We start from the raw sequence: 13039 nt of genomic DNA, 5'->3' as shown, positions 1-13039 counted from the left end.
CTTACAGTGGGCCCCTGGATTGCAGTTTCATGGGAGTTAACAGAGTCAGAAACTCCCAAAGCAGGGATTTGAGACACTGTAGGTGGGAATCTGTATTTTGCTGTACTGAGCTCTTTTAAAAGCAATCATTGTGCCCCTAGGCAGCTCAGGTGAGTTCTTGTTTCGGTGCAAAAGTGAATGCTGGAGTGGTGGCTTACAGCAGATCTACCTTTTGTGTTAGGTATTTTCAGGCTTTGACCAGTAACATGGGCTTATTAAGGTATAAAGAAGTTTATGCAGCTGCAGCAGAAGTGTTGGGACTTGCTCTTCAATACATTGCTGAGAGAGAAAATGTAAGTAACTGTTTTAGATGTGTGACCATTCCTGTCTTAATTCTGTGTATATCTTTTATATGACTACTCAATTCAGCTCAAGAAATAAATGTTTTTAAAACTCAACAGTCTTTGTCCAACAGATTAAGTTAAGGGTTTAAACTATTTAGAAGAAGAAGAAAGGTTTAGAACAGACTTAAGTGCAGAGTTTCTGCCCCACTCTTTTGAAGCTAGCAGTAAATGGGTTTTGTTCAGCTTCTGCCAACCAGCAACTCTGGCATGGTACACTTTAAAGTTTTGTGGGGTTTTGTGGTGGTTGTTTTTGGTGGTTGTTTGAATTTCCCCCCCTTTTTGTTTTTATAAAAACAAAGTTGGGAGGCTTGGGGCTACCTTTTGAATATCTGTATCTGAGGATGTTTAATAACTTGCTAGTACAGATGTAAAATTCAAAGCTATTGTCTTCAATTTTTAGCACTTGTTGTGGCAGGTGTGGATAATGAATCTACTTATTTTCTAAGCAGTGGATGAAGTGGATGCAAAACTGTTATTCACCAAATCTTACAGTGCTAGAACCAGGGGATAGTGTTTGTTCATAGAAATCAGTTTAAGGCAGGTAGAAGAAATTTCTTTACAATTACTTTCCTCCGGAACCTGCTGGGGTAACTAGCATCACTAGGTTTGAAGAGAAATTAGGCAAATCTATGCACAAAAAAAAAAATCCATGAGCAGGTTCTGAAAACAATGGACAACAATGTACAGTCTAAGTTCCCTAATCTAATGATGGATGCATGTTTGGGTCTATGAGATAAAAAGAAGGACAATGCAGCCAGGCTTCTGTGCTACCCCTGAATATCATTCTGCATCTGCTGCTACAAAAATACCAAGATATTGGCTACGTCTACTATTATTCAGATGTTGTGGGACAACATTCTTACATCTCTCCCCACTTAATTGAATTTTTTTTTACAGTTTTTAGAACATATTTTGCATATGGAATTCCTGCAGCCTTCTCCTCAGTTTTCCAATTTCCATTAAAAGCAATATTTTGAATAAATCAGTAAAGAATTATTTTATCCTACACAAAGCTTATTCTTCAATGTTTAGTGCAGACTGCTGATTCATTCACTAAATGTCTTCACTAAAAATGTCTTTCTTACATTCACTAGCTGGAAATCTGCCATGCGGAATAGTTACTATTTATGTAAGTATAGTAAGCAACTTGTATTTCAAAATTAAGGCGTTGGTTCCAAACCAATCAAAGGAAGCTCAGAAACATATTGTTAAACCAGGCAATCATGTTCAGCAGCCATGAAGCACCATAAATGTCAAGATGAGGCAGGCAAATTTTGCCTATCAAAATGCATTACAAACAAACAGTACAGTAGCAATAGTCTGTGTCATTAAGGCGATTGAGTTTCATGGCTATGCTTGTCATACTGTCTTTCTAATTCTCAGATACTTGAAGATCAAGTTTATGATTGTGTCATAAAACAATTAAAACATCATCAGAACACCCAACAGGACAAGTTTATAATATGCTTGAATAAAGTAGTCAAGAATTTTCCTCCTCTTGCTGACAGGTATGTCATGACACACATGGTACATTCATTGTAGATCTAGAGGAATGATAGAAAATAACATGCTTTTCTTCATGGGCTTCTGGTCACATTAAGGTTTATGAATGCAGTGTTCTTTTTGATACCGAAACTCCATGGTGTGATGAAAACCTACTGCCTGGAAGTAATAATGTGCAGGGCGGAGGAAATACCTGATCTCTACTTGGAACTGAAGAGTAAAGACTTCATGCAGATCATGAATCACAGGTAAGTGGCCACATGGTTATAAATGTGGAGACATAGCCTAAGCTTCTTTATGATGTGTTCTGTGGTGGTCACAAAAATTTTATGCCGCACTGCATGTTCCTTTTTTGGCCATTGCTCTCCTAATTTGAGCAAATGGAATCTGGGTGTTAGCTCACTATGAAAAACAAACAAAAACCCCTGCAGAGTGTTAAGGTGATATATTAGCTCCTATTCACTAGGATGTGAATTTCATCTTTAATATGTATTGATTTAGTTGTATTCTTACTTTTTGGTTGTACTGCAAAGTATTTGCCTAAAGCCTTTTATGTGAAAGCAAATATTGTTGTTAAAAAGTAAGCTGATACTCTGGTTCTACGTGTAACAATGAAGAGGGAAAACAATGCAACTATTCTTTCTTTTTTTTCTTCATCTTTAGGGATGATGAGAGGCAAAGGGTTTGTTTGGATATAGTATACAAGATGCTGTCAAAGCTAAAACCACTAGAACTTAAAGAATTTCTTCCTGGAGTGACAGGGTTCATTTCTCACCCTTCTGTAATATGTCGACGGTCCATGTATGATATTCTGATGTGGATTTATGATAATTACAGGTGCGTATTCACTACAGATGTCTTTCAGTGAACAATCAGAGTGAAAGTTCTCCTAACATTATTTTCTAACTTGCGTCCCTTAGTGTGGGATTTTCCCATTTTTGAACAAATAGGTCCTCTGGGTTGCCCTGCTAGCCTCGGGCCTTTGGTGGCAATTTTATAATTTAAACTAAGGGACAAAGACTTGGACCTATCTTTAGCCAACAGCTAGGACACTGCATCACCACAGCATGTTGCCATAAGAGGTCTTAGTTCTGATGCTTACGCTTTTTTTCCTGTTGTCAGAGTTAATAACAGTAGTGAGAGTTGTACACCATAGAACGAACATCTTTATACCATAAGATAGAACAGATCCAGATCATGCCAAAGTGCTTAAATTTCTGTTTGACTTACAGAACAGTCATAGATTTTTTGCAATTAGTTTGGTGTTATATTATCGAACTTAGCGGGGTCCTGTTACATGTTTTTGCCCAAGATGACTATTTACCACTTAAATGGGTAATGATGGTGAAGAAAACGTACAGGTGATTTCTAGTTCAGTGTCACTTGGGAAGAGGTGTCACTGCTTTTTTTTTTTGTCGGTTTTAACCTTGCAAACTCAGCGTTATTTCTGCCAGGCCTTTATAGTAAAAACCTAGCAACTTATTTAGCTTTCTGATTTCTATTTTAAGTAGTGAGGAGGTGAGCCACTTTGGAGAATAAAGACCTCACGTTATGAAAAATGCTTGTTGTCATGCCAAGTTGATATTTTTCTTTTGAGAAGGGTGGGTTTTTCTTCTCTCCCACCATCCTTATCCTCTTACTTTTTAATAAGAGAAGTCATTAAGAGACATTTTTCTCCTACCCTCAGTGATCCAGAAAGCCAAGCAGATGGTGATTCTCAGGAAATATTCAAACTGGCAAAAGAAATCCTGCTTCAAGGACTGATTGATGAGAATGCCGAACTGCAGTGAGTAAACTGTCACAATTGCTGTCTGAAGTAACAAATCCTTAAATTGCTGATTCTGTATTGATAATATAAGCTTTGATCCATAGAGGTTTTTAAAGTATTTTTAGTATAAACGAGTAAGAGATAACATTATTTCCTTTTCTTTCAATAAGTTAATTTATAAAATTTCATCCCATACTGTCACAACAAATCTAAGTGTAATTGAGAGCTTTAAGCCATGGAGAAGTTGTTTCAGTATGTTAGACCTTATTCTGTGTTGATGTTCTGAAGTTTTTGAATAAGGTCCTCACCGTACACAGACACAAAAAATAATGTGAACATCTTTTTCAGTGTAAACCTTTATAAGACCAGTTAAATGCTGTAGAGTATGGTAGATGAATGTGGAAATCTATGTGAAAGATTTAATTGAAGACATTGTTATCTTATTTATTTTAAATTGACCTTTTTTGATAATGTTGCATTTTGTTTGCTGATAGCTAAGAATAACTTCATTCCTTATCGTTACAGATTAATTGTTAGGAATTTTTGGAGTGATGAGACAAGGCTACCTGCAAATATTCTTGATCGCATGCTGGCTCTGTTAAGCTCTTTATATTCTACCAAGATTGAAACACAGTACTTGAGTCTAATCACAAATTTTCTGCTTGAAATGACCAGCAAGAGCCCAGATTATTCCAGAAAAATGTTTGAGCATCCACTATCTGAATGCAAATTTCAGGTGAATAGTAATGTGTTATCCTGAGCGCAACCGTGTGACAAATTCCAATCCTGACTGTAGTTGCCACTTTGACAAGAGAGGTGTAGTGAAGGAGGTGATTGAAAATGTTTTGAAATCCATAGTTAACATCTGCAACAGAGCTAGGTTATGCATTGTATCAGTGTTACTTTGTGGAGGGAATAATTTTGCTTTCTTCTCAAAAAATAAAGAATTATATGTGCAGGTATAGCTGATGTGTAGAGTGCTGAAATACTTTAAAAATAATAGTTGGGGTGGAGGTGGTGGGGAGGATAGTAGAGAAAAGTAACGTAAGCTGGAGAAAAATTGTGAAGAAACAGGAATACTGGTACAAGAGCTATAAATTAGTCCTCAGCTGACCAGTCCAAATTAGTGAGCATTTTTGCTGAGCTATGGGAAGGTTTTACTTGGCTTTACTTGTTTTTTATTGTGTTGCTTGTTTTTTTAATGTCCAGCCCTTGTATGTAGGATGATGTTTTAAATGCTATACTTTCATTTCTGTTATCCTGTTTCAAGGAAGGAAAGAAAAATCCTCCACTCTTATTAAAATGTTTGTGTTGACAGGACTTCGTAATTGATTCCAGTTGGCGTTATCGAAGTACTATGCTCACACCTATGTTTGTGGAGAGTCAAGTGTCACAGAGTACTAACAAGAGTTTGTCACAAGAAAGATCCCCGTCCATTTCTGGTTCAGTAGGTGGTCAAGTGAGAGCTACCCAAAGACAATACGAATTTACACCTACACAGAATGTCAGTAAGTCCAGACTGATATATTCTGAGATATTGTTGCTTGCTCTAAGAACGATTCCATTCTCCTCATTCCTGCTGCATGTGAGTTTTTAATGTAAAAGTAAATGCACTTAATGAGTATTTCCAAGAGCTTTTATTTTCTTTTTGTTATGAAAGAAAACATACCACACTTTTATTGGTCTGATACACCTTTTATGTTTTTCTGAATTTAAATGTTTCTTACATAACAGCTTGAAATCTGTTCTTATTATGAACACTGGGAATTACATTTTTGGGGAAGGAAAATTGTGCTTCATGGATGTTTTCATCTGCATTATTACTGTTTTACATTTTGTTTTTTTTTACAGGTGGTAGAAGTTCTTATAATTGGCTAACTGGAAACAGCATTGACACATTGGCAGAGTATACGGTTCCTTCATCGTCGGAATCCTTGTCTTCATCCATGCTCTTAGTTAACAAACGGAGTGAAAAATTTAAACAAGCAGCCTTTAAACCAGTGGGGCCAGATTTTGGAAAAAAAAGGTTGGGTTTACCTGAAGATGAGGTGGACAGCAAAACTAAAGGTCTGTAGGCCTTTCTCTACTTTTTATTATTCCATTTTGTTAGGCCATCTTTGTCAGTTATTTGGCTGGCAGTCTGTTATCTTTGTGGCATTCTAATTGAAGTTGGGTTTGTGAGATCTTGTTTCCAGGAATGCGTGTTGATACTTGCATAAGTATGGCCAAAAAAATAGGTTTGTGCAAAGAATTGCAAAAACTGTACATTGCCAGACGAAAGAAGTAACTGGGTAAGAAGCCAGCTGGTGTAGTCTATTCTTCTGCCATCTCAAATGATGCAGTGTGAATGTCAGTTCTGTCCCTTGTGTTTTAAATTTAACTGGGTAGCTCTTTAAAGAAACTGATCAACTTGTAAATATTTTTTCCTCACCGCTTCAGTTGTGTAGATGTGTTCTGCAACAGGATGCAATCTAGCAGTGGAATTACCTGCTTTTAATCTGAAAATGTTCCTTTATCTACTCAGTCGACAACCAAAAAAACATTAGCACTGCTTTATTAATGGCTTAGGCTCCTTCTCCCCATTTTCTGCCCATTTTGTCTTTACTGACCTTGTCATTAAAACTTGACTGGAAGGATAAGGGTAGCAGCTTAGGCAGAGAGGTATAGAAACTGTCCTTTTCAATATGAGAAATATTTCAGGACAGTTTTGAATGGACATACTGAACAACTGAAAGAGAGGTCAGTCTACCTCCCATTCAGTCCCTGGTCTTCTACCAGCCAAACACCAGTTAGAGCAACGTGCTTTTGTTTGCTCATCCTTCTTTTTAGGAAATGAACTGAAGTGAACAGTCTGTAAAATTGTTTTTTTTTCATGATCATCCTGAGCAGGAGTTGATCCAGTGACAGTTCTGTAATAGAAATTTAAAGAACACAGAAAATCTGTTGTTATCACCCAATCTTTCAAGATATTTAGCACTTCATTTTTTGTAGAGAGGTATATACTCTATGGAACATGGTGCAAATGCCGTATTTGCCTTGGAGTTAAAAATAAATCTGCCACAAGAATCAAATTTGTTTATAAATTCTATTGCCTTTCGCAGTACAATAGTTGCCCTTTATCTCATCTGTGTGCCTAAAGTTTTGCTATAACTGCTTAATGCTTCTAAAAAAGACTTACTTTGTTTTAATTTGATATCTTGCTGGGAGGTCTTGCTTTAAGTTATTGAATATGAAACTTAGGAGACTAGTTGGTAAGCTAATAAAGGCAAAGATGGTGCTTGTTAATATATGATGCTGTTGCATTAAATCTGAAGTTTGAGATAAGAAAAGCTGTGGCCATGAATGTATGTTATATTCTCCAGAACTGAAACTGTAAGATGATGTTCTACTTTATACCTAGGTATAGATGAACGAGCAGAAATTCTAAGACTGCGGAGACGTTTCTTGAAGGACCGAGAGAAAGTCAGTCTGATTTATGCTAGAAAAGGTGTGGCTGAACAGAAAAGAGAACAGGTTTGTCAATACAAATAAGTTAAAAACCTTAAGTCCCAATGTCGTCTGCAGCCTTGTACTTCATCTCCAGAAGTAGATGTGTGAAGAAGGGGTAGGTGTAAGATGCCAGTTGCTACTTTAAAAGATTTAAAAGGTTTTATTTGGAAGTCACGCTATGTGCTTTGAGTTAAACGATGTTATTTGGCGTGAGCAAGAAAAGAGCTGGGTAACATTTCCATTCTTCTGCTTTGTGTACAAAGTGATTTTATATGATAAAATTGCTAGCAGTGAAGGGAAATGTCCACACCAGAAGCTCTTTACAGCTGTCATCCTGGAAACTAGAAACCTTGAAGTGAGAATACGCTACAGAAGTAGTTGGAAAACATTATGCATTGTCTGAAAGTGAACTCAAAAATGGGATACATCTGCTAGGCTAACTTGAACTGCTGAGGACTTTTAACCTGAAGGAAAGTCAGTAGTAAGCATTTGCTGAATGTTTATCAGAGCCAGAAACCTGGTACTATACAGGTTACTTAGTACTATATGGCTGTGTTTCATACACATGATTAGTTTAAAAACGCTTGAAGCCCTGTAGAAGTTTTTCAAAGGTTCATGTGACTAAAATAATATATTGTCATCCAAAAACGATAGCAGTTAAACAAGAACAAAGGAACACAGGATTGAGTTAAATTTGAGACACACTTGTAATTCTGTGCAGCTGCAGATATCTATGTAAATTGAACTTACGTCTGGAAGAACCACACAAACACCTATTTTGGCCACCTCATTCACTGTTAGGCCAAAGCTCCCCTTTCTTCCTACCCTGCAAGAGAAAGAAACTGTAACAAATGTGTTCTGTATGGCAGTTCAAGAGCAAACAAACAAACAAAAAACTGTGTTCCACAACAAAAGACCAGAGGAGACCATAAATGCTGCCAGGACTGCTTAAGCTTTTCAAGAGATTTGTTTCACATAAACACACATGGAACTTGGTGCCTTATGCTAATACCATACCTGATGGGGCAACAGGAGAAAATAGATCCTGAGCAAGAAAGTATTTGGAAATACCTTTAACAAAGCCCTAACTTCTCTCAGGATATTTCTCTTGGATGTTTTTTGAAAATAATTCCTTTGAAGTTGTGTGGAAGAAAAATGGGCTCAAATGACAAGATGAGAAGTATTTAAAGTTGAGAAAAAAATCTTCAACTTTTCTTCTATTTTTTCCACTATGCTAACGTATATTCACTCCTTTATGTATCTGTCTGTTAAAATGATTTTGGGTTTAACCATATTACAGCTTTAGAGAAAATGTATTTGCTGTAATTGCAACAAAAGTTTTTAAAGGACTTCAAAAATACTCTTGCTTATTATGTCTTATCTAGATACATTGCTTTCTATTTAAGGTGACTCTTTTTTAACATTGAGCAATGCATTTCAGGAAATAAAATCTGAGCTGAAGATGAAATATGATGCCCAGGTTACTTTGTATAGAAGTTACCGTGTAGGAGACCTTCCCGACATCCAGATTGAATACTGCAGCCTCATTGCCCCTCTACAGGGCCTTGCTCAGGTTTGTCGTCTTTTCAAATGGCATTTGTGAAGTTTTCTGTTTTTGTAGGGAAAGTGATACGCAGTTGGTCAACTGCTTCAAAGTAGCTTTGTTCTGTAATCAGCCACCGTGATATGCTTTCGAAGTGTGTGTTTTGAAGTACAGTGTTTCTCCTATGCCTGGGCTGGTGCAGTGATGAGAGGAGATGCCTTGTAGCTTTGCCTCAAGCAGTTGAGGACCTCAGAACACTGAGGGCCTCAGTCAGCAGCTGCTGTCCGTTGCCTCTGGGTTATTCTGCTTGAGAAGCAAGTGGTGGAGGTTTTTACAGACATCATTGCAAAGGACATCTTGCTGTATAGTAACAAAACGGCCATTTTTTTCTTTCACATTTCTAGTGGAGCTATAAAATAAACGTACAGGCAGAGTCTCTGAGTGGACTGGACTTGGACTAGTCAGTAAGACTAATCCAGTATTCCTTTTAGGGACATGGTTTAGTGGGTGACATTGGTAGTAGTGTGATTGTTGGACCAGATGATCTTGGAGGTCTTTTCCAACCCTGATGATTCAATGATTTCTATGGTTTCATATCCGGGAATAGTAGAAACCATACGCTGAACCTATCTGATTTTGCAGTGTTTGGGAAGTCAAAGTGTTCCTGATTATCTTTGTGTTTTTTTTATGGTCCATTATCTCAATGTAAAGGGAGGAAGTAGTACAATCATGAATTATCTGAACAGCATTAAATCAAGAGTTAAACCACACTTCAGTCCCAGGATGCATAGGATTATGTTACATTTGTTAGCATGTTTCTGGGTTGAAAAAATGCCTTTATATCTGATACGGCACCATCTGTCTGTATGTATCTCTTAGCTCCTTGAATGTTTGGGTCTGGGTTTCCTCACACACAGATGCCTTCTGGTTTCAGTTGTTGGTTTGTTTGTCTGTTTTCCTGAAACCCTCTTCACTGGCAGTGGTGTCCATAAGATGATATTGGGTGTCTGTCTCCAATAGCAGGAATTGTGAATGTGAAAATTGTAAATTCTATCCTCTCCACCAGCACTCCGGCCTGAAACCTATGTTGTCTTGGAGTTTCATTACGTAGAAAAATTAAGGTAGGGCTTGAATTTATAGTACAGTAACTCTGAAATGATTCCCAGCATAGGTGTGGGGCATGCAATTATTCCACTCCCTAGCAGTGTCCACATAAGGACTAGGTACAGGATGGTTCATAGCTCTTAATTTTGTTATTAGTTTATTGGGTGACAGCAAAATTCAGTGACCAAGCTGCTTTTCTTGTAATTCACAGAAAGATCCAACATTTGCCAAGCAGCTTTTCAGCAGTTTGTTTGGTGGAATTTTCCATGAGGTAGAAAAGTCTAAAACGCCTTCTGAGAAAAAAGTCATCATCCAGAAGCTGCTGAAGGACTTCAATCATTTTCTGAGTATGAGCCTCTCTTACTTCCCACCATTCATTGCATGCATCCAGGTAAAGATGATGTTATGGCATGAAAGTAGCAGAGTATAACATCTTTGTTTCAATGTGTGGTAAAAACAGTGGTAGGGAAGGTTAAATACAGTTACTGAAGTTTAAATGGGTGGAAATAGAATTGTTAACAAAATGGTTATTTCAAGTGACTGTTGTTAAGTTGAACACAATAACTTAATGCCTGTGAACTGATTTTTCAAAGTTTCTATAATTTCTAATCTGTAGAGTTTGAGTCACCTTTTAATGTTTTTGATTGCAGCAGTAACAAGAAGAGACTTGATTTTAAATTAAAGCCATGTGAACAATTGAAAAGGTTACGTGGGTGTCGTGGTACTCATATTTCCTGTTTCTGGGAATGCTTATTGAGGAATACTTCAACGTCTTGAGCATATCAGTAGCTGTCAGATTGTTTGTTGTTAACATCTCTTATTTATTTTTTCAGCAACATTTTCAAATTATTCCCCTGAAGTAGTTGTCTGGTAATTTTCAGTAATGATGGAAAGACTTGTTTCCAACAAAGGCTAAGTGCATGTACCACAGCTCTACCGCTGAAATGAAGCACAAGCCTTTCTGCTTTGCTTCTGTGTGCTTCTAATGCTAGGAGAATATGCTGAACTGGAATAGTCTGTGAACTTCCTTTTATCCTAATTTTCAGAGATTAAAAAACCTTGTCAGTGTGCTCATCATCTCTATATTTAATGATTCTTCTCATCTGTGTTGATCTTAATGTTGTGTCTGATTTGCAGCTCTCAAGATATTTTGTTTTTGAGTGGCAGGTAGTAGTTTCCTCCTTCTGTTGTGGAAGTTTAAATACTCTGTGACAGTAGGTGTCATTCGTAATACAGGAGGAATATCTAGTTTGGACTAGCTTTTCAACCAGTGACAAACTGCTGCTTAGTACTTGTATTTACACATCTGAAAAAATATAATTTCTTGTTTACTTTCTTCTGTGCAGCTGCATAAAAGGTCAAATGCTATGGGGATTTTTTTTGGGCTGCCTTGGTATTTTTTGAGCCAGCATCTCACAATAGCTATCTGTTAATATTCCCTCTTGACATTTTATTTGTTGGTTCTCTGTCTTGATATTATTATTTGTGTTAAACTGTGCTCTCTCTATTAGACCCTCTTTAAAAACACTGTTTTCTTAGGCTACATTTTTTTTCTGAAGAGACATAAGATAAAGATTTGAAAAAACAGATAACTTAAAATCAGTCAAAAATGCAGACATTATACAAGTGGTAAGAGCATCTCGTTGACATCCCTGTTGAAAGTACAGCAGCACAAAGGCAAGCCTCAGCTTGTGTAGTTGAGCATCCCTGACATAATCTGTAAAAGTTGGTAGCAGAGGAAGGTATTGGTGTCTGGGGCACATGAAATTGAAACTGCCTGAATAGCAGATAAAACGTATGCAGACCCCTCATTGGTGGCATCCACCTGGTCTGTAGCACAGGAGGCTACAAGAAGCTGTTCTTTTTATTCTATTGAGTACAAATAAAATTGGCATGTCTCGACTATACAGGATATGTAATGAATTTGTGTAAGCCAGATTCATATGCTACAGTTTTTGTGGTGCTTGCCATTGATAAGGAAATGTAGCTTAGTTGTTCTCGCAGTCTCATGCTACAATTTCCGTGCAGTGATTTTTCACTTAGTATTCTTGTGTATACTATATTGCAAGAATCAAACGTTAATTTTTGTCCTAAAATTCATTGCTGTTTCTTGTAATGAAAGTTTTATTGCCTGCTCCCTCAAGTTGTAGTTTTTTCTTCCCCTTTGGTTAAAAATATGTAAACTCTCCTTCAGGTTCTTAAGTGGGGAAAAAAAGGCTTTAATAAACTTGTCTGCTACTTTTTGGAGATATTTATCTGTACTTGAAGTGATTTAAGTATTAAAAAGAAATTTCAGATAAACAAGAGCCTTTACCCTTGAAAAAAGGGTTATTCTGTATTTGAACTGATGTTAAATAGGATAGAAATCTTAGAAATATTGTCTTTAAATCGTGCAGGACTAGGTGAGCACAGATGAGTCTGAATATTTTTGATATACTAAAACTGGGTAAGTGGATAGAAACCCTTTAGTTCATGGGTAATCATGCCATTGGCTCATAGCAAGAACACGCTACACAACTGGTTAAGGAGATTCAGCCATTGTGTAGCAGGCAGCACATTACCAACAAAAAGAAGGGAAGCTTCAGGCTGTGAATGTGTTCATTTACCTCTTGTCCACTTCCAGTGTGCTTCTGTTCAGAGAGGGTTGTCTAGAAGGTTGCCCAGGTGTAGCAGGTTGATCAATATGCACAGGGTCACAGTTTCTTGTTACTTATAACTTCTTTGTTTTGAAGCAGCTTCAGTCTTCAGGGGCCTCGGAGACAGATGAAGTAGAGGGGTTATCTCGATTGTTCTCTATTCTAAGAGCAACTGCACAAAAAGAAAAGTATTCTGGTTTTTATTTTTATTTATTTATTTATTTTTCAGAGTTGGGATCTTCTGGAGATTTAACTGCTTATTTCCAAAGCTTGCACTGTGAGAAAGGGATACCAAATAGGTGGCCTATGGAAGGCAAACGTCAGAGTAGTTTTAGAGCAGGTAGACACCTGATGTTTTTTTTTATCTTACAGGAAATGAGCTACAAGCACAGAGAACTACTGGAACTGGATTCAGCTAACATAAGCACAAGCTGCCTTGCGAGTTTACAGCAGCCAGTGGGCATCCTTCTTCTGGAGCAGGCCCTGATGGCCCTGTGCCCGGCGGAGGAGCCCCCGTCAAAGCGGATGCGCGGGAGGACAGAGCTTCCCCCAGATGTGATCAGATGGATCGAACTCGCTAAGTAAATTCTGGGTTGAGACAAGTTCTCCTGGT

At 37.5% G+C, this 13039-nt stretch overlaps 1 protein-coding gene across 1 annotated transcript in view; it reads left to right on the top strand.

The window, feature by feature from the left end:
- Positions 1–13039, top strand: part of PRKDC (protein kinase, DNA-activated, catalytic subunit) — a 77197-nt gene that overhangs the window by 40339 nt on the left and 23819 nt on the right. Inside the window, exons 52-63 of the mRNA XM_035319389.1 lie at positions 221–332; positions 1767–1891; positions 1985–2134; positions 2550–2723; positions 3574–3672; positions 4180–4390; positions 4973–5162; positions 5506–5721; positions 7055–7167; positions 8585–8716; positions 10002–10181; positions 12799–13007. Of these exons, the coding sequence (XP_035175280.1) occupies positions 221–332; positions 1767–1891; positions 1985–2134; positions 2550–2723; positions 3574–3672; positions 4180–4390; positions 4973–5162; positions 5506–5721; positions 7055–7167; positions 8585–8716; positions 10002–10181; positions 12799–13007 (1911 nt within the window). The remainder of the gene's footprint in view (positions 1–220; positions 333–1766; positions 1892–1984; positions 2135–2549; positions 2724–3573; positions 3673–4179; positions 4391–4972; positions 5163–5505; positions 5722–7054; positions 7168–8584; positions 8717–10001; positions 10182–12798; positions 13008–13039) is intronic.

The sequence above is a fragment of the Oxyura jamaicensis genome, chromosome 2, assembly GCF_011077185.1.
Source record: "Oxyura jamaicensis isolate SHBP4307 breed ruddy duck chromosome 2, BPBGC_Ojam_1.0, whole genome shotgun sequence".
NCBI lineage: Eukaryota > Metazoa > Chordata > Aves > Anseriformes > Anatidae > Oxyura > Oxyura jamaicensis.
The sequence above is the reverse complement of the archived record's forward strand: the minus strand, read 5'-3'. Positions and strand labels throughout refer to the sequence as shown.